We start from the raw sequence: 20770 nt of genomic DNA, 5'->3' as shown, positions 1-20770 counted from the left end.
GCCGCCTCAGCCTACTGTCCTGTCCCACTTTGTCCCTGGGGTTTTGTCAGGCAGGAGCCCGGCCCAGCGCTCCCAGAGGGGACCTCGTCAATACAGCCCAGGCGATTGTCGCCCTGAGACACACGGGAAATGCCTGGTTCTCTGCCAGGACCGGTTTAGTAACACCCCGGGTGTGTCTGCCCAGCAAGGCTGGGGAAGAAAGGGCCTGGCTTAGTTTGAAGCTGACGGCATTTGATTCCCGTACTGTGCCCACACCGAGCTTGGGGTCACCAGGAAGTGACCGCAGGATGGTACTGGCCCTGGGGGATCGGTGTGTGCGCTGTCCTGGGAAGGGAGGCCGCATGGCCCTGTGTACCACATTGTGCCTGAGCCCGGCTCCAAGCGCCCCTGGAGGCCGAAGCCCCGGAGGAGTCAGTGCCGGCTTCGCCAGCCTCGCGCCCTGCACCGCCCTCCCGTACACACCCCCCTCGAACTCCAGAAGTAGTGAGGACTTAACAAAGGCTGGCAACAGAAAGATTTATTTGGTCCAGTCTCTTCCCAGAAAGCAAGCCGCGTGCGTTCTCTGTAATGAGAGCTGACTTTTGGACAGTTTTGCGTGCTAAGAGCCCCCAGAGGGTCCAGGCTGAATTTATAGAAGAATTTAATTATCATTGATTTCTTTTGCTCTCTTCAATCTGAGAGTTTCGACTTTGGTAACAGTAATTGCTTTGCAAGTTTGTGTTGCAAATCCTGACTTTATCTGGTTCAAGGCGGGGTGGAGGGGTTTGGTGCTCTGTGACTCCTGGGATTGTTTTGATCCGTGGAAGGATTTTAGGTGAGAAGAGAAAAACACACAGCACATCTCGGAAGCCCTCGGTGCTGGGCTCAGTCCCAGAGAGGAGCACAACCCCCTCCACACCTGCCCACCGGGGTGTGAGCCCCTCCTCAGTAGCAGCACCCACACGCACACCCTCTGTGCGTGCATGGGTGCGCCAGGTGCCCAGGTGTGTGCTTGTGTGGCCAGGTATGTGTGAGTGTGCCCAGGTGTGTCCGTGTGTACTCAGATGTGCTCAGGAGAGCCCAGGCCCTTCATCAGCAGGCTTTGCTCAAGTTTCCCTCAGTGACAGGATAACTGAACCGGAAATCTCCCCCTCTGAGGTCCTTGCTCAGCTTTTCTAAGCATTCATAGTGTCCCGTACCCTCCATGGGGTGATACTGCTCTCTCTGGAGGAAAGGCCACCCCACCACACCCTACAGCACAGCCTGCAGAGGGTGCTCTGCTCTCAGCTTCTCCAGGCTTGAGATCTTTGGGTGAAGGTAGAAGACAGGGTGCAGCGAATGACACCCTGTGTCTTATGAGTCCAACACGTGGACTTCCTAGGACTTGGTTGGGAAGGGGTGGAGACTGACTTGGGAATGAGGCGGCTGCACCCTCCTGTCCCCAGATGCCAGGGCATCTCCTGGCTGCTGGTGGCATCTGTGCCACACCTAGAGGGAGCCCTGGAGGCCGGCCTGGGGCCCCTCCCTGCCGGCCCCTCTGAGGACCATACTCCTGATGAGCGCAGTGTGTCCTTCCTTCCTCCCACACCGGCTGCATCTGTTCAGAGAGGCGAGCTGCGTGTCTGTGAGGTCCCCCTTGCCTGTCTTCTTTCTTGTTGGATTTTATTTTAGGGCTGGGGCCAAAGTGTTTTCTTTCTGTTCCCTTCCTTTTACAATGACTAAAATCAGCCCCACCCCGTGATGGCTGTCGGTAACCCACTGGTCCCAGGGAAGACGCTGCTGCCCAGGGGGCTGGTTCCACCCTCCCCCTCCCTAGGGGTCCCTCTCCAGCTCCCTGGGGGCCTCTTCGAGTCACTGTGGCCGCCCTTCTGCACCCTCCTTCCCATGGCACTCGCCGCTGTCCCTTTTATAGCACAGCCGTAAATTTCCCTGGGTACCTGGCAGCTTATCTACCGCCCAGCTCCCAGCTGCTGGAGCAGCTCTGATCCTCGCAGCCCAGGGCTCGCTGCCCCCCGCTAAATTTCCCATGGACATCACTGCCCAGGCCATTTATTTAGACTAAAAGTAGGAGAGGCCACGGTCAAGACCCTGCGACCAGAGGGACCACAAGGCCCCTCCTGGCCTGGGCCCACACCCTCACGCCCCAGTGCGTCCCTTCTCTGATCCCCCAACTCATCAGGTTACGGTGCTCGGAGCCCGGTGCTCTTGGGACACCCACGTGCCTGGAGGAGGCCCTGCTGACCCCAGGGAGATGCAGCACACAGGCACTGCCCAGGCCTGGAGAGGCGCAGAGGCTGGGGTCAAGAGGAGCCAGAGGCAGCTGTAGCCACAGCAAGCCAGGGGGCCCCAGGGCGCACCATGGGGCTGGGGGAGGGGCTGCCCCCCGTGCTCTGAGGGCTATCATCAAGCTCCCCAGGCTGTCATGGGGCAGCTCAGAGGTCAGCAACTTACAGGCTGGGGGGCTGCTGTGACATCCAGCGGGCCCAGGGCCGCCCTGCTCCGGGCCTCTGATGTCATGGAGGGCACAGTGAAGGCCTCTTACACAGCCCATCCTCCCCATGTCATTAGACAAGTCCTCGTCTACACGAGGGCCGGTGACCAGCATTTGGCCCTGGACCAGACCACAGCATCCAGCCGAGGGAGGGAGGCCTGCAACGGCCTGGCCCTCCTTTCAGAGCGCAAGGCAGGTGTTTGGACCCCTGGGGTGGGCATGGGCCCCTATCCTGGCCCCACGGAGGCTGCATGAGTCCCGCCCCCAACAGCCTGCGGCGCTGGGTGGGCCGAGCCTCGCAGTGTGGACATAGCAGAGGCTGCTGCTTTTCCAAATTGGAAAATACACAACCACACAGACAAAATCCCCAGGTGCTTTACACCGTTAGGTTCAGATAAGCATCTGTGGAGGACTAACGGCCAGGGCACGTGGGCGTGCCACACACTCAGGCACACACACACACACGGCACGGGCACACACGTGTGCAGCAAGCCCGAGCCAGGCTGTCCTCTGCCGCGTCTGGCCGAGCACACAGAGCCTGCGCAGGGGCTCTCAGCCGCAGCTGCTCCTTCCCAGACGGCTCACGGGGCGCCCACGCTCCTCCCTGAGTCCAGCCCTGCCTCCCCTCGTTCCCTTTGTCCCCGGCTTTTCCCACTGCTCGCCTTGTGCACCCCTCCCTCAGGCCGCTGTGACTGGGGAGGATGCCCTTTGGGTTCCGGCCCAGGGCCCAGGCCGCCCAGCACCGGACGCCATGTGCGGCACCCCTTACACTGTAGAGGCCGGCGTCCGTGAGGGCGATCGGTGGGCAGGGAAGTGCTGGCTCTGATAAACACGGCAGGGGCGTCTTCTGGTTTTCCAAGTGTACGGTGCAGGCTGGGGAGGCCCTGCCACCTGCAGGGAGCATTCGAAAGGCTAGCAGTGCCCGAAGGGTCTGCACGGCCTGGCGCCATCCACAGCTGGGCGGGCAGCAAGGCCAGAAGCCCCATTCCACCCCAGGGCAGCTAGGAACATTAGTAGATCGCCACGCAGAGGCCCGAGTCAGAAGGGGTTTGGCCGTGACCCGGCCATGGGGGACAGCTGGGCCAGGCCCTCCGTAGCTGCAGAGGAAGTGCCAGAGCCAGCCTCGGGCTCCAGCCTCCGCCTGGGACCCTGCGGCTGCTCTGGGCGTCTTTCTGTGATGCAAGGTCGCCCTCTTGTGGCTGCCAGCCACATGTGGGCCTGAGGGCCTGGGCAGGAGGGAGGAGTCAACGCTGAGGTCCCCACCGCATGCCCAGGGGCCAGCAGCTTCCAGGAAAGGCCCGGGCCCTCTGGACCCCGCCCCATGGCCCCGGCGCCTGTCTTCCAGGTGCAAGTACTGTGACCGCTCCTTCAGCATCTCCTCCAACCTGCAGCGGCACGTGCGCAACATCCACAACAAGGAGAAGCCCTTCAAGTGCCACCTGTGCAACCGCTGCTTCGGCCAGCAGACCAACCTGGACCGGCACCTCAAGAAGCACGAGCACGAGGGCGCGCCAGGTGGGCGAGGGCGCTCGGGCGGGTGCCCCAGAGCCGCTCCCGGAGGGCTGCCTGTGCCCGTGGCCAGGGAGGCGGGGCCCAGCGAGCACCGCCTGACACCGCCTGTCCATCTGTCTGTCCACAGTGGGCCAGCACCCCGGGGTCCTCACCAACCACCTGGGCACCAGCGCCTCCTCCCCCACCTCCGAGTCAGACAACCACGCACTTTTAGATGAGAAGGAAGACTCCTACTTCTCCGAGATCAGAAACTTCATCGCCAACAGCGAGATGAGCCAGGCGTCCACTCGAACGGACAAGCGGTAAGAGACGCTCCCGCCACTGCCTCAGCGTGTCCGCCCGCAGGGGGAAGAGTGCGAGCCCGCTGCACGGCCGGGGGGGCCACGAGACAGGGTGCGCTGGGTGAGAGGCTGTGCGTGGCCATGAGAGAGCTAGCCCCTGGTCCATGTGTGAGGTGTGTGCGCGCCCCTACCACGCCCACGCCCACGCCCACGCCCTCCACAGCCAGCGCATGTTTGCCTGGTCTGGGGCACTCCTGCTGGCCACAGGAGGACACGTGAACACATACATGTAAGCAGAGCCTCCTCGATTTCCCATGGGGCCACGTCCTGACAAGCTCATCAGGAGTGGAGAATGCTATAAGCCACGTGCACATGCAGCGCCGCTCACCCCGCATCCACCGTGCGGCCAGCCTGCCTCACAGGCGCACGCGTCTGCGGCTGGGCGCGTCACCTCGCACAAAGCCCGCTTACGACAGCGCAAGAGGTCCCGTTAGTTTACTGCACACCTGCATCTGGCGACTGACCACGCAGGGTGGGACAGAGCCCGGCACCCCCCAGTGTCCCGTGGCAGTGTCGTACCAAGCAGGGCCCGCTGGAGACAAGATCTGATCGAAGTGAGAGCCCTGCTAGGTATGTTTCTCAGCATCCTAAAGTCTAACACTCTGAGTGGAATCTCTAAGTCAGAGACCATCTGTACACGCCCATGCATGTGCACACATCACCCATGCAGTCACTCCAGTACACACATGTGCACTGCACGCATGTGCATGAAGGTAGGCACACCTGTACACATGCACATGTAGGGCATACCCATGCACATGTACACCCATACACATGTGTGTGCACATGCATATTCACATACACACACAGGCGCACACATGTCCCTCCAGAGGGAGGCAGAAGATGGCAGGATCCGGCTTCAGGCCCAAGAGGTGTCCTGACCTCTCTGCCCTCAGGGCTTAGCGTCCGAAAGGAGCTGGGGACCCCAGGAAGGGGCTGTTCTTGAGCGAAAGCTGATGCTGGAGCAGCTGCAAGAAGCAGAGGTGCTGCAGACCCTGAGAGGCCCCAGGAAGGGACCCCCTGGTTCTGCCGCAGGGAGCCCGAGGCCCACAGCCACAGGGTGCCTTGCTCCCACCAGGCCAGGCCAGAGCCTGCAGCCAGCCCCGACCTTACCTCACTAGCCATGGCCCCAGGTCCAGCCCACACCTTTAGCAAGCAGGAACCCTGACACTGACCCCAGTGCCAGGCCCAGCTGCTCCTCCAGGGTAGGGCCGTGTCTTCCTTGTCGCTGGCGTTCCAGGGCAGGGATGAGGGCCCAGGAGACTCACCAGATGATCAGTGGCAGCCCAAGGCTCACATGGTGTCCCGGGAAAGCAGGCTCCCCTGTGAAGTCCTCTGGCCTTGTGCAGAGCCCAGAGTGCAGCCTACAGGGCCCGGCACCCCAGTCTGTGGCACCATGCCCCTGGAGACTCTTGAAGGAAGAGGGTCAGCTAGGCCTCATGGCATGTGGCTGAGGACAGGACCCCGCCATCCTGTCACAGAGCATTCCGTCAGGGCTGTCTCCACAGCCGCCTACCCGTTGCAGCCCTGGGGACAACAGAATGAGTGAGGCTCAGCCTCCAGACAGCCTGTTCTGCTGAGGAGAGGTCTCCCGGGCCCAGCTGCCCCTGCCCTGAGAGCCAGGGACCTCTCATTACTGCACCAAGGGAGCGCATGTCGCCTTCTCTCAGCCGACCTGGTGGGGGCGCTGGCAGTCTCATTTGGGGCCAGAACTAAAATCATCTGGTTCTAGTTCAAAACCTGTCTCTTCCCTTTGTGGTCAGTGAATCCGAGGCCTGCGGCCTTCCTGGCCCCACAGTCTCCCCTACAAGCTATCGAGCTGCACTGTCCTGAGCTCCTGCTGAGTCCTCACCCCAGCACCTTGATGTGGCTGTATGGGGACTGGTCCGCACGGAGACAGCTGCTGTGGGTGGGGTGCTCCCAGCGGAGGGGGCTGCTGGCTCAGCGGGGCTGGGTGCCTGGACATGCGTGAGAGATCAGCATAGTGTGTCTGCCAGCCAGGGGGCACCAAGGGCTGCCAGAAATGCCAGAAGCTGGGTGGGGCCTGGACAGGTCCCCTGGGAGCCCAGCACGAAGGGGGCCACGGTACTGTGACCTCGGCCTCCACCCCCTTAGCTCTTGGAGCTGCAGCCCCCGTGCTGTGAGCGGCACTGGTGGGGAAGCTACGTCACAGGCCGAGGATCCAGCTCCTCCCAGCCAGGGCCTGTGCTGTTGCTATGGACACCACACCCCCGAGCGAGGGAAAGAGTGTTCTCTCCACTGCCCAGCTCCCCAGTGGCAGGGATGGAGTACAAACCCACCCAGGGCCACAAAGACACTTGGCCTGCACCTGGCCACCCACCCTGTCCTCAAGGGACCCTGAGGGCCACATGCTCTGCCCAAGCAGGCCCAGGCCCCAGGGTCACCCCGCTATGAGCCAGAATGGGAGGGAGACCCAGGCTGCTGGGGAGAGGGGCTGTGTGCAGGGTGGGACCCAGTGCATGTGACCAGGGCCCCTTCTCCAACCCCCAGAACCTGCAGAGGTCCTGGCCGTCCCAGAGGGCAGGACAGGTGCAGCTCCTGCAAGCCTCAGGGCCCCAGCCCAGCCCCTGTCTACTCAGGAGCCTGCTCAGCTCGCACCCCATGTTGAGCTGAAGAGATGCCATCTTTGGTGGCAAGAGGCACTCCGTGTCTCCCCGAGATCACAGGTGCCACCCAGTGCCACCTCGGTGGTCACAGGTGGAGCTCTGGGTATAGCCATCCAGAGCACCCAGAGTTCTGTGCCCAGGCAGCTGCTGGTCCTGGCCCACTGGGCCTGGCTGTGGCCATGGCCAGGACAGGAGCCGAACCCAGGCGGTTCTTCTACACTTGCACCCTCGTCTGCTCTTTTCGGGGGGGGGGGGGGTGTTACTGGGAGTTGAACCCAGGGTCTTTGCACTGAGCTACATCCCCAGCCCTTTTTTTATGTTTATTTTTTGTTTTGAGACAGGGTCTCGCTATGTGGCCCAGAGTGCTCGGTTTATGGGTGCGCAACACCAGGCCCAGCCTCCGGCCTCTTGTAGTAATGAGGAGGCTGAGCAGAGCAGATGAGTCGGGGACGGCACCCTCCGCCGTGTGCTGGGGCTGGGATCCGGGCTGCAGGAGGGCCTGGCCTGCTCTGAAACAAGCTCAGCCCAGCAGTGTAGACATCCTGACCCCAGCCCTCACTCTCCAGAACCCGATCCCGGCCGCTTCTCAGGATGCCCAGCCCCAGGCTCATGGTGCAATAGGGCAGGGACAGGCACAAATGGGCAGTGCCAGGCCCCAGGCAAGGCTGGGCCTGAAAGCCTCTCCACCCCAGCCTCCCCTGAAGGCGCCCCTTGGGCAGTGTCTAACCCCAGCGCCAGTGTGGGACCTCTTCCCATCTACCCAGCCACGGCTTCCTCCTTGATGCCCAGTGTGGCATGAACCCCTGAGCAGCCTGCTAGGGGTCCTGCCCTGCCCTCACCACCCCTAGGCAACTCCCTTCCTCCTGCATGTACCCAGCTCCTGCTGTGGGGCCCAGGGAGGGCTGAGGCAGGGGACCAGAGCTCTGTGCAGGGGCAGGTGGTCAGGAGCACCAGCTCTCTGGGAAGGGCCGGGAAGACCGAGGGGCGAGGGACAGTGGGAGCCGGCTGAGCGGCGCTGTGCTGCCCGCCTGTGGGGGTCCGAACGCAGCCAACCTCTTCACATGGTTCCAGGCCAGAGACCCAGGAGCTGGACGGCGACGCCCAGTGTCCAGGCTTGGCCAGTGAGAAGCCAGAGGACGTGGAGGAGGAGGAGGAGGAGGACCTGGAGGAGGAGGATGAGGACAGCCTGGCCGGGAAGTCACAGGACGACATGGTGTCCCCCACGCCCGAGCCGCAGGGTGTCTATGAGGACGAGGAGGACGAGGAGCCGCCTGCAGCCCTGGCCGTGGGCTTCGACCACACCCGAAGGTGGGGGGCTGGGGGCACGTGCGGGGGTCAGCTGGGGAGGGGGCCTGAGCGTCGCAGAGGCACCTTGCCTTTCAGCCTCCTCCAGCCCGGGCTCGTGCCTGCTCGGCGCGGATGGCCACTGCTGGTCCTGAGGGCCCTGGGTCCACCCCACATCGCCGCCACCTTTGAGAGGCTTGAGGGACCCAGCACAGGAGGGAGGCCACTGCCTGCAGAGCAGGACGCGGGCTGCAGCCCCTGGGATTCTGGGTGCAGGCTGGAGCCACCGTCCCCATGCCCCGGCTGCTCACTGCCTCCTTCCAGCCCCCGACACTGCCCGCTTCCCATGATCCCCTGCAAGACCCCCCGAGGTACTGCTTCCTCCTCGGTCCCCAGGTCCTGGGAGGGGAGCCTAACCCCTCCAAAGTGGCTAGGGCCTCAGAGAACTGGGCTGCCTCCCATGCCCCACCTCTGAGACCAGGGCCCCCGTATGCTGCCCGCGATGCCCAAGCACATGCTCAGCCCTCTGTGTCGCTTCCCCCAGGTGTCTGTGTGTCCGTGTGTCTGTCCCCTTGTGCATGTGGCTTGTGGAGACCCGTGGCGCGCATGCGGGCGGAGAGCTGCCGTGCGGCCAGAGCAGTAACCCCAGGTCCCTCTCCCGGTCCTTGGTGCAGGTGTGTTGAGGAGCGAGAAGGCGGCCTGTTAGCCTTGGAGCCGACGCCGACCTTTGGGAAGGGGCTGGACCTCCGCAGAGCAGCTGAGGAAGCCTTTGAAGTTAAAGATGTGCTTAATTCCACCTTAGATTCTGAGGCTTTAAAACAGACTCTGTACAGGCAGGCTAAGAACCAGGTAGGTACCACAGAGCCCTGCCCTGGCTCCACCGGCCTCAGGTGGCAGGGGCCATTGAGACTCCTGTCCTGGCCGGTGGACACTTGGGACCACTGTGTCCGTGCCCCCTGCAGCAGCTAGCGAGGTGCCCAGGGACCACTGCCCTCCTGCAAGCCAGGGCCAAGTGAGGTTGAGAGCAGACAGATGTGAACCGGCCCCAGATACTAAGTGCGGGTCACTTTCCTCTTGTCCCCTCCCCAGTGGGAAATGTCCACACGCTTGTTCCGGCCTACCCAGCTGCCTGGGTCTCCCCACTGTCTGCCCCCTGCCGTAGACGGCCCGGCCGCCCCAGCTTCTGCCAGGAAGCTGCTCTGTCCGGTGGTTGCCACCTCTAAGCAGAAGCTGGGGCGGGGTCCTCGAGGCCCCTGCAGAGTGAGGCACTGGGGCTCGCCTGTGCTCCGCAGCCCTCCCACCCCACGTGTCTCAGCAAGAGCCGTCTGCGTGTCTGTCTGCGTCTTCTACTAACTCTGTCCGGAGTGTTCACCTGCGGGACCAGCGCTGGCTTCCCCTGCACCTCACCCTTAGCCTGCACTCTGCGCTCAGAGGGTCCCTGGGTCCCCTCACCTTCTGCTCTGGGGCTCGGGCCAAAAGGCTGTCCTGGGCTTTCTCAGGCTGGGAAGCAATCCACAGCTCCTAACCCTTCCTCAAGCTCCATGCAGTTCTGGAGGTAGCTCTGTCGAGTCTCAGGGTCGTCAAAGCAGATGTCTCAGGGCTCCCCGCCCAGCAGGCAGGTGGGCCTTGTTGGCACGAGACCTTGGTGGTAAACCAGCTTCCAGGGCTGACCCCACCAGTGAGCTTTCAGTGGTTACCAGGCACGGAGAAGAGATGGGAAGTGACAGCTAGTCAGTGGGTACTGCCAAGAACCAAGGGAGCTGGCATACCCAGCCAGGGCCACTGGCCCTGGTGCCACTCTGGGCAGTGGGCACGGCTCCCTCCCTGCTTTCACACCCACACAGGCACCCTCTTCTTCCAGGGCACGGGCAGTGTGGGCCTCTCTGGCCGCCAGTGCCCCTCCCTGTCCAGGCCAGAGGGCAGTGGGCAGGCGGCAGGAGGCTCGGCCCTGCTGTCTCGGCCCCGCTCACCTGTCCTCTGTGTCCCTCTCCTCCCAGGCGTATGCAATGATGCTGTCCCTTTCCGAGGATGCGCCCCTCCACGCCCCCTCGCAGAGCTCCTTGGGCGCTTGGTTGAACATCACAGGAGCCACGTCAGAGCCCGGAGCCTTTAACCCCATCAACCACCTCTGAGGGGCCGGGGGCCCCAGGACCAGAGTCCAGAGCCAGAGCATCTGCTTCGGGGATGCAGGGAGGCAGGGAGAAGCCCCGCTACCCTCGGCACCACCCTTGGCGTGCAGCCCACCCTCCACCCCTCCTCCGTCCAGTGCTAACTTTTCCAATGAAAACTCAGAATCCGCAAGTCCATGAAGCAGCGGCAGAGCTGTCCTGTCTCCAAGGACAGGTCCTGAGGACACCGACCCATCGAAGACCCCATCACAGGAGCTGCCCGGAGGACCAGCACTGGGGCGAGCGTGGAATCTCAGTTCCCAGCGGCCACCGCCAGGCGCCTGCAGGGCACAGAGGGGGCAGAGGACGCAGGTGTGTGCTGAGGACGGAGATCTCTCTCGCCGACAATTTTCATAATGAAAGTGACGAGAATAACCCTTTTGGTAATTGTATTGACTACAGAGTCTATTTAAGCATGTGGGTTTTAAAAATAGACAGTATTTTTTAAAAATCAAAAAAATGACTTGCAAATTGTTTTTTAAAAGTAATTTTGCATTGCTTTGAAATTCAGCTTACTTGCAAACCCGAGCCTGCCTGGGCGACCACACCAGGCTCCGGTGTGTCCTTTATACTGTAGATAATGGAGAATTTTCTATCTCTGATCCTATTTGTACAAGCCAAGGTGATTCTGGGTGCCCCGGAAACGGAATGAGGCGCAGGATCCACCCTTTCCAGCAGTGTGCAGACTCTGCTGGAACCTTAAGGCGCCCCCATGTGGCCTGCAAGGAATCCACAGGCCCCACCCAAGAACCCCCAATTGTGTGGAGACTTTGGGGGGGCTCCGGTCCTCCATGCAGAGGTGCGGCCAGGTGCCCCGCGGTCCTTCCAGCCCCGTCCTACCCCGGCCGCCCCGAGGATGGCCCTGGCCTCTGCTCTCCCGAGGGCAGAGCCGAAGGGCTGCTTTCTGGTCTCCAGCCTCCACCCGCAGCGGGGAGGTTCTCCCCGAGGTCGCCACCGGGGCCCCTGCAGCTGCCCCTCTCCAGGACGCCAAGTGCTTCTGTGCCTAAAACCTGGGATCAACCGCGCGGCCACCATGTCCACTCTTTGTGCAGGTTCTTGGCAGGCCAAAGTCGAGGACAGAAGGGTCCTGGGGACCCGGCACAAAAGGCGGAGAGGACACAGCCCGAGGGACCTCCAGTTTCTTCCTCTGGATGTGTCTGCTTCTCCCTTTGGATGGGCTTTAAATTATTCCCATAGGGGCCAATTTCAAATAATAATTTCTTTTCCCTGATGGAATTTACCTTAATCTGTATATAACTTGTAATTTTTTCTAATTCATTTCTCTTCTTATTTTATTTCTTCCTTAACAGTATTTTTGGCATTAGACATTCTTATTGTGAAGAAATAATGTTAATATAAGTATCTAGTGAAGGACCAAAACCGTGTAATAAGGTGTGTTGTGTGATCAATCACCAGGAGGGGGGCGGTTTTAAATGTGCCAAATACCCCCGCGTCCCCCCACGAATCCTGCTGTCACCGCTGCCCACTTATCAGACAATCATATGTTTTTGTTAAATTTGAGTTTCAGTCGCATTTGCATTGAAGACAAGTGTTCTATTTATTTTGTTGTTTGGAAAACAAAAGTAATGAGTGTCCCAACAAGAAGAGAAGAAAAAAAAATTGCCTAAGTTGCCCTTAAGCAAAGAAGACAGAAATGCAAACTAGTGTGACACAAACCACGTTTGTGTGGATCTGTGTCACACTATGGACATCTATCAGCGTTTGTCCCCAGGGGCAAAAGGGCATGTCCCACAGGGCTTGTCCCACGTGCGTCCCAGGCACTCTGGACCACAGGCGCCTGCGTCTTACCGGGCCAAGCGGGCCTGCCCCGGAGGCTGGTGGCAGGGAGGTCTCCACGGGCCACATAGACCCAAAGATTGTGGCAGAAAAGGGTCTCCTTTTGCTAAGTCCAAGCAATGTGGCAAGATGGAGAGCCACCCATGCGCCCACAGACTGGAGAGGTCGGCGGAGGAGCCACACCGTCAGGATTTTCGAACGAGCGAGCTCACACCTCTGCACAAGCGTCCGTGGCATCCAGGCCTGCCAGGTACCGTGGTAGGAGTTTCCAACTTCCTCTTGATCCACATGGGATCCCTGTAAAAGTCCAACCTCAGATACCAACACCCCATTTCTGTAAACCCAAATTATATGATTTCTTCTGTGAAAGAATACGGTGTGTGCTTTTTTTTGCGATATGACTCTCTACAAAGCGGGAGGTGTGGACGAGACCAAGGTGCAGCTTGGTGGTGGTGGCAGAGAGAGGACGCCCTTCTGCCCGCTCTCTGGAGTCCCCTGCCCAGCTCTGTCCTTCCGGGCTGATCTCCCAAGCACTGTCTTCTCTTACCGTCCTCCCACCCCTTTCCCGGGAGCCCTGGTTGGACCTTTAAGTCCTATATTTTTGTCCCTGGAGGTGGTGATAGCAAACCCAGCTCTCCAGAACACTCAGCCTCTCAGGCCCCAGCACTTAGTGTTTCGGGGGACTCTGACCTTGAACCCCTGACAAGGAAAGCACTTATCTCCTGCACTGGGGCAGCCCTAAAACATAGCCTCCACACTTTGCCGTGCCCCCAACCTGGCCAGCTCTGCCCCCTGCTTGTTTCTGCTCAGATGTGCCCACCTCCCTCAGGCCCAGTGCCCTCAGGACCAGGAGACCAGCTGGGGGCTGGGGACCAGGAGGGGTAGAAGCTTTCCGAGACCCTGGCCTCTGAGCTGCAACCTGCCACAGGTGGCCACATCCACTGGTAGCACGAGCAGAGGTGGGACTGGACAGCTGACCTGCTGACCATTACCTGAGGACTGGTCAGGGTTGGGGCTTCAAGCCAAGGACCCCATGGGGCCAGGTTCCCTAGACTGCCACCCTGACCCTAACGCCTTCGGATGGTTGGCAGTCAGCCAAAGATAGAAATTCAGCCCGAGGCCTCCTGGCGTCTTCCCTCCACACCCTCCAGACCTGGCCCCAGGCGCCCTCTTGCCACTGTCATTCCCAGACAGTTGGGTGGGACGCACGCAGCAGCAGGTCCCCATGCACACCCCAGGGGTGTGTGACAGCAGCCAGGTGTCCCCGCAGGACCTCCTTCCCAAGGCCCAGAGTGCCCCTGGTTGGTCAGGCACTGACGGACCCAAGCCAGGCGTCCCCGGTCCAGCCCTGCAAACTCAGGGCCTCAGCTTCCTCTGCCTCCGCGCCTCCCAGGAGCGACCGCAAACCCTTCCTAAGCACATATCACGTGTTCTAGACACGAAGCCACGAAGCACTGGATTGGGGCCCCGGCCCTGTCCCCCTGCCCAAGTGACTGAAATCTACTGAGCTGTATTCACTGTGCTGTTCTGGGGCGGGAGAGGGGGACTCGCCCTGCGCTGCCGCTGAGCAGGGGACAGGGAGCCGGGGACACTGGGACGCAGCTCCCCTGGGTCGTGGAGCCAGCCGGGTATCAGAAGCCATGAAACTGTCTGTAGCATCGAGTGATACTGTGACGAAGACATTCTTGCATTCTTCTGAGAAGAGTTCCCTTTTCCATTCCACTGTTTTGTTTGTTTGTTTGTTTGTTTTACCCTCCTCTGTCACTGATCCGCATTACCACTTTTGGGGGAAAAATACAATAAATAAAGGCAGCTTGTACAGGTCAGTTATGAACACAGGAAGCTCTGCGCCTCCCTTCCACGCCTCTGGAAGCCTGCAGCTCTCCTCAGAGTACGGGCAGCGGAGCCGGGCACCAGCACGCGTGCGATTGAGTCTGTGTGCACACGCGTGTTCTCGGTGATGGGAAGCGTGTGTGTGTGTGTGTGTGTGCGTGTGCGTGTGTGTATGTGTAAATATGTACACAGGGTCCCGAACCTGCCCATCCACTGACACTGCATTGAAATTTGGTTTAGTTTTGTTTTTGGTTTTTGTTTTGTTTTGTTTCTTTTTAGAACTGTATAGTGTTGAAAGAGAAATCAAATGTAAATGTCTGCTTTTCACATATTGTTTGAAAAATAATACAAAAAAAAAAAAAAACACAAAACATTGAGGAGGCCGGTGCTCCCCCCGCCCACTGTAAATTGCTTCTGTTGTGTTTATGAGTAAACTGTGCATGGCTCGTGTTTCGCGGTCATTATGATGTCTGTTCGTGAAATTTTTATGACAAGAAAAACTCCGTAGATGCACTTATTGGATATGTGATTAGGGTGGACGGCAAGACTAGAGGCCCAAACGGAAGCCCACGCTGAGGGCCGGTTCCTGATATGGAAATCTCGGTGGGAGACGAAGGAGAGAGACGTAGAAAGTAATCAAAAGAGCGATTTTTGCAAAACTCATTTTGATGCTTGTGATAAAGACAAATGTACTTGTGTAGAGAAATTCCTTTAAGGTAAAAGCCTAGGAGATGCTGATTTTGAGGATAATTGCTGTAGAATAGGACTGTATACCAAATGTAATCTTTCCGATGCTACAATGAGTTTATACATGAGATTGATATGCAATAAATCTGTGTGCTTTTCTAAGCCTTGGGGCCTGTGAACTTCATTGAGGGAGGGGGCCGAGGCCGCTGAGTGGGAGAGCAGGGGAGATCGGGCCTGGCCAGGCCCCAGCCCCTAGCCTTGACGGGGGAGTCCAGGTGTGCGCGAAGCCCTCCTCCCCAGCTCGGCCAGTGGGCTGTCCACCCTCCAGAGGAAAGTGAGCGGTGGAGGGCACGGAGAGTATGGCTGCCCCGGCCACCCAGCGAGGGGTGGCCTCTGAGTGGGTGTGGCCCAGGCCTTGGCCTCAGCCTGTGCTGCCTCCAGAGCCTGCTCCATGAGCCCCACCCAAACCTCTGGCAATGCAGATTTCCCTTCCCAGGGAGGTGGCTGGCAGGCCCACCCGCAGCCCACACCCCCAGCCTTCCCAAAGGCCGGCCCTCCCTGCCAGCCTCCCATGGAGACTGTACCCACATGCACCTCTCTTGCCCCCAGAGACGGCCTGGAGCTGCGCTGGCAGGTGGACAGGGGCTTGAGCAAAGGCCCGGGGCCACAAAGAGCAGAGTAGCCTCCTTCAGGGGTCCTTCTGGTCCCCAGCAGGGTGTCTCTCCTCTGGGGCAGGACTCCTTCCTCCGGGGCCTGATCCCCACCTCGTTCTGCTCCGACCAAAAGGTCTCTTGAGGCCAGGTTCTGGAAGCCAAACTCCTCCTCACAGAAGTTCACCCAGTCACGTGAGGCCCCAGCACCTGCACCCCTGGGCCAACCCTGCCTCCACACCCACCCCAGCCAGGGGCTCTGCCTTCTCCTCAGCGCCTCCCTACCACCTCCTCCAGGGAGGCCTCAGGCCTCCAGGCTGAGCCCACCACTTCTCTTCTTCACCTCAGAGCTCCCCACGGCAGACCTGGCAGGGTTCAGGTAGTGGAAGGTCACTAATGCCCAAGCCGTGGGCAGCATCACTCAGCAGCAAGTGAACTGGCCATCCTCAGGGTCAGACACTGAGAGACCTGATAATAATACTGACCTCTCGGCTCTGACCCTGAGGATGGCCGGTTCAGGTCATTCTCAGCCAAGGGGTGCTCCTTGCCTTGGGTGGAGCCCGCCCACCTGGAAGCCCCTGCTTCACCCTTTTCTGGCCACCCACCCTTGGCCACCAGGAGGACCTCAGGACTCACGCCAGCCAGCCCCCCATCGTACCTGTGGCTCCGCCCCTCCCAGCAGGCCTCACAGGTGGAGCACGGGCATTCCCCTGAGACCCGGCCAGGGGCCTAGCCGACAAAGTCAGCCCTGGCCACAGGACGGTGCTGCCCCATCCCGGTGTTTAAGGAGCTGCAGGTAGAGATTTCACACACACGGAAACCTCTCTCCTCCCGATGGCGCAGGGTGCCAGGCCCCAGGACAGGACAGGACTGGAGAGGTGTCGCCTGTCCGTGTGCTCGGGCTTGGGCCTGGCACCACCTACTGTGGACAGAGCTTCCATGAGGCCCACGAGTCGCTGCAGGCTTGGCGGGCTGGAGGTATGAGCAGGTTGCCGGGTGCCACCCCTCAGCTCAGATCCGGGAATACTAAGGCCACCGAGGGGCCAGGACATGCGCTGATGAAAGCCACTGGGAATGGGGGCCTGGGGTCCCCTAAACACCAGCTCCAGCCACTGCCAGAAAGGGAAGAAATGGAAGTTGATCTTGGCACCGGATCCCCAGGCCCAAATCTGGGGCTCTGAGCCTTTTTATTTTCTCAGCGCCGTCAAGCCCAGTGCATTCCCGGGGGGGGCGGGGGTCAATATCTCAGGGCTGTTTTCCTTCCTGCTGTGATTGACGAAGTGTTGCTGAGGACTTAAGCTCCGACGGTCAGATGTGGGGTTCGCCGGGAGCTCGGGGCCCCAAGATGGCTTGAAAGGCGCCTCTCTGGGAACCGGGATTCCGCTCTCCAGGACAAATGGTGTGAATCACAAAACTGATGGATGGCCGAGCTCCCAAAAGTCACTCACCGCGATCGAATGACAGTGCCCGACACCCCCATCAAGGCCCCGCCTGGGGCTCCCCACGCCAGGGCTCCAGTCAAGTGAAAACCTCCCCACTTTGTTCGGCCTGGCAGCCTCCCTGCTCATTAGCGCTGGAGGGGACAGGGAAAATCCCGGACGGTTGAGCGGCTGATAATGGTCCCATTGTGGGGCAGGGGAAAGGAGAACAGCAGCCTTGGAATATTGCTGACAAGTACACTTTGTCCTGCGCTGGTTCCTCACATAAAAGACTGAGGAAAAAGGACCTATTTTGGAAAGGGGGGAAAAAAACCTACAGGAGGGGAAAAAAAAATGTGTCAATGAAGAATCTGTTTTCTGGGAAAAGAAGTTCTTTTCATCGCCCTTCAGCGTCATCTCGAGCCGAGCGCGAGTCGGCCGGGGATCCGCCGGGAAGCCTGAGAGAACCAGCACTCATACTTCTCACGGCAGCAGAAGTTCCCCGGATCAAGATGTGTCCTCATCTAGGGTTCAGTGGCCAGGGCCACGCTGGCTTCCCTCTGGTCACGGGGACCCCGCACAGGGTGCCCCACAGCGAGGCTGCTCAGAGGGGTCCGGAGCCTGCATCTCTGCTCCCCGCGGCCACCCATAGCATCCTCCCCACAGCTTGATCTAATTCAGGACGGGAAGGGGCCCAGTCCCCCCTGCAGCTCAGGGCCTCAGGGGATGGAATTTGCAGTTACAGGAGGAGGAACAGGAACTTTCCTGAGGTGACCCCGGGTCCCCACCCCAGACTCAAGGGAGGGAGTTGGCTTTTCCTCTGCCCTGGACTGAGGCTGCAGTCCCCAGATTCCTGGGCCCTCGGGACCCCAGGAAGGTCCAGGAAGCCAGTGAGACAGAACAGAGCAGGGTGGGCTTTTACAATGCAGGCAACGGCAAACGTGCTTGACACTGAGGTCCCGGGGTCAAAGTTCAGGGAGCACAACAGTGCCGTCCACTGGAGGGCGCATGAGCTGTGGAGGTGGGCGAGGCCACCAAGGGAGGGCAGGCAGCAGGGTGGGGTTTGACAGGCTCCAGGTAGGCCTGACGGAGGTGTCGGCCGGGACACTGCAGGCGGCTCATGAGAAGCAGCATCCTGTGAGGCTGGGCAGGGAGCATTCAGGCTGTCTCTGGCTGGCCCCGAGTTGGAAGCAGAGCCACAAATCGGGCGGCCATCAGGGCTGCAGGAAGCCCTGTCCTTCCCCGTGTGGGGCCAATCGCGGCAAGACTCTTGCTTGGCTCCTGGTTGGCTGAGCAGGCTGCGGGTCAGAACGTTTTTCACGCAATAGACTTTGTTTTTTAGAGACGTTTTAGGGTCACAACAAAACTGGTCAGAAGTCAGGAGATGTGCCCCACTCACCACGCCCCTCCCACATGGGCACTGCTGAGGACTGGCACATCTGCTGGAATCCACGACCTACATGCACCCCAGGCCGGCTCCGGTCGGCACTAGGACTTGCCCTTGTGGACGGCCCGGTGGTTGCGATGTGTGTGTGACCTGTGTGCTGATGTCCCGTAGATGAGGGCGGTCTCACTGCCCTGAAGTCCTGCTGCTCCTGTGCGTCCCCCCCACCCAAACCTTGAGGCCCCTGGTCTGGGTGCCATCTCCACCGTCTCGTCTTCCCCAGAACGTCAGGGCCTGGAGTCGCAGGAGGGGCCTTTTCAGCCCGGCTTCTTTCTTTCACTTGTGACATGTGCTTAGGATCCCCCACACCCAGTCTTCTCTGCATCTTCCCGGCACTGCGCCGCTCCGGACCGTCCACCAGCGCGGGCTATCTTGGATGTTTCCACATTTTGTCTGTTATGCACAAGCTGCTGTAAATTCTGCTTTTCTGTGGACATCACGGATGGAGACTGCCTGGCTGTGGGCTTCGTTTTTGGAAAAGACCACTGCGATGTTTCCCAAGTGGCTGCTCTGTTGTGCAGTGCCTGGGAGCTCCCGCTGCTTCTCCCTGCCCATACTTGGCGCTGCCAGGGTCTGCTTCCAGCTGCTCCACTCGGCATGCAGTGGCGTCTCACTGTTGCTTTGGTCTACGATTCCCCAGTGGCTTATGTGAATTCAGCCTTTGGAAACAAGCAAGCCCCCTGCTCCAAGCCCACTGGGCACTGAAGGATGAGCCACTGGTGTATGTGACAGCCACCGGACTACAAGTCACCTACGGGGCAAATGTGAGGAGCCACCGTTAGCCCCTGCAGACAACACCAGGAGACCCTGAGGGGCTGACAGCACTCATAGCCCTGCTGTCCCGACCCCTGGATCAGCCAGCCTCCCGGCCACCCTGGGAGGAACCCTGTGCCTACAGAGTCCAGGCCGGTGCCAGCAGTGAGCCCTGCAAGCCTCTGAGGTGGAGGGGTGGGAAGGGTGGGCACAGGGAACTGAGGCAGCCGTGGCCTTGCTGTGGGGCAGCTCTGTGGGGTCCCAGCCTCACCTACCCAGCCTTGGGTGCACCCACCTGAACCCTCTTGGGACTCGGTGTGGAGCTTGTGTGCACAGACTTTCTTCTTGGGGTCACATACGGAAGACGCACAGGCCTTGAGGCACACACCTGTCCTCTCAGGGCTCAGGAGGCTGAGGCAGGAGGGTTGCAAACTCAAGATCAGCCTGAGCAACTTGGTGAGACTCTGTCTCAAAATAACAGAAGGGCTGGGGATGTCGCTCAGTGAGAGAGCCCTTGTCTAGCACGTGTGAGACTCTGGGTTCTATCCTAGCACCACAAAAAAAAAAACAAAACAAAACAAAAAAAAGTACACGGAGCAACATTGCAGACTTTATGGCTGCCTACGCCACAGCAAAAGAACAGAAAGACATCTGAGACGGATGAACACCCATTTCAGGGTGGCGGGTTCCTGCGGGAAGGAAAAGAGGGAGGAAAGACCGGACGGGCTGGCAGGGGTTAGGGTTCATCTGCAGTGCTGCCTAGTGTTTGGGGTCCTCTGACCCACACCCGTCACCAGCAGAGGTGGCGTCTGTGTACGTTCCCATCTACAGCTCTGGCGAGGACGACGTTAAGCAGAAGTGGTGGAGCGGCCACTTCCCCTGGCCTAGAGCCCGAGAGAAAGCCCCCAGCTATTCCGCCCGGCCTGCTGTCCACTGCGGACACCCTTGTCGGGCGAGCGCAGCTCTGCTTCTGAGATCTTCACTACGCACGAATAGGTGTAGCCTCCTCCTACAGAAAACAGCCTTACGATTTTTCTCCTTTACACCGCGCATGTGGTGAACTATGCCAGTTGATTTTTAAATATTACGCTAAACTTGCACTTGATTTGAGTGTTCCCCCCGCCCACGGACACAGCTGGGCATGACCTGCTCATATCCAAAAGGGTTTCTGCACCTACACCCACCAGGCATGTTGGCCGGCGGCTTACCCTGCTTGTGACCTGCTCAGGATTGGGCTTAGGGTAACACGGGCCCCAGAACATGACACGAGCAATGTGCCCTCTTCCGTGGGTTTCCGAGAGACCAAGATGGGGATTCTTTCTTCTTCTTCGTTGACTGAGCTCAGCACCACGCCATCAGGGTCCGGCGCTTTCTTTGCAGAAAGGTGCTACGTTTTTATTGGTGGTAATAGTTCCATTTTTTGTCTGTGCTTACAGCAGTCATGAAGAACTCATGTCTTCCAAGGCCATTTCATTTAAGTTGACATGGCAGGCATCGTTCCCACACTCCTCCTGCCTGTGTGGCCTGTCGAGATGGCTCCCTTTGTCCTCATGCTGGCCACTGGAGTCTGTGTCTTCCTTGAATGATCTGAGATTATCAATCACGCAGATATTGTCAGATAACCACCCTGTTGTTTTATTCATTTTTGCCTGGTGTGAATTTATTTCCTATTCTAGTGATTCCTGTTGATGTATTACTTTACCTCTTCTATAACTTTGCCTTGAATTCGCACTAAAACATTTATTTATTTTTGCTTTTGTTTTGAGACAGGATCTTGTTACATATT

General features: G+C 59.6%; 1 protein-coding gene across 1 annotated transcript in view; it reads left to right on the top strand.

The window, feature by feature from the left end:
* Positions 1-12571, top strand: part of Prdm16 (PR domain containing 16) — a gene marked incomplete at its 5' end in the record, with an annotated part of 187941 nt that extends 175370 nt beyond the window's left edge. Inside the window, 5 exon segments of the mRNA XM_013504223.1 lie at positions 3816-3985; positions 4110-4284; positions 8022-8258; positions 8909-9083; positions 10232-12571. Of these exon segments, the coding sequence (XP_013359677.1) occupies positions 3816-3985; positions 4110-4284; positions 8022-8258; positions 8909-9083; positions 10232-10366 (892 nt within the window).
* Positions 12572-20770: the final 8199 nt, after the last annotated feature.

Source organism: Chinchilla lanigera, unplaced genomic scaffold, assembly GCF_000276665.1.
Source record: "Chinchilla lanigera isolate Chin_1 unplaced genomic scaffold, ChiLan1.0 scaffold00085, whole genome shotgun sequence".
In the NCBI taxonomy this organism is placed as follows: domain Eukaryota; kingdom Metazoa; phylum Chordata; class Mammalia; order Rodentia; family Chinchillidae; genus Chinchilla; species Chinchilla lanigera.
This window is presented reverse-complemented; position numbering and strand designations above follow the sequence as displayed.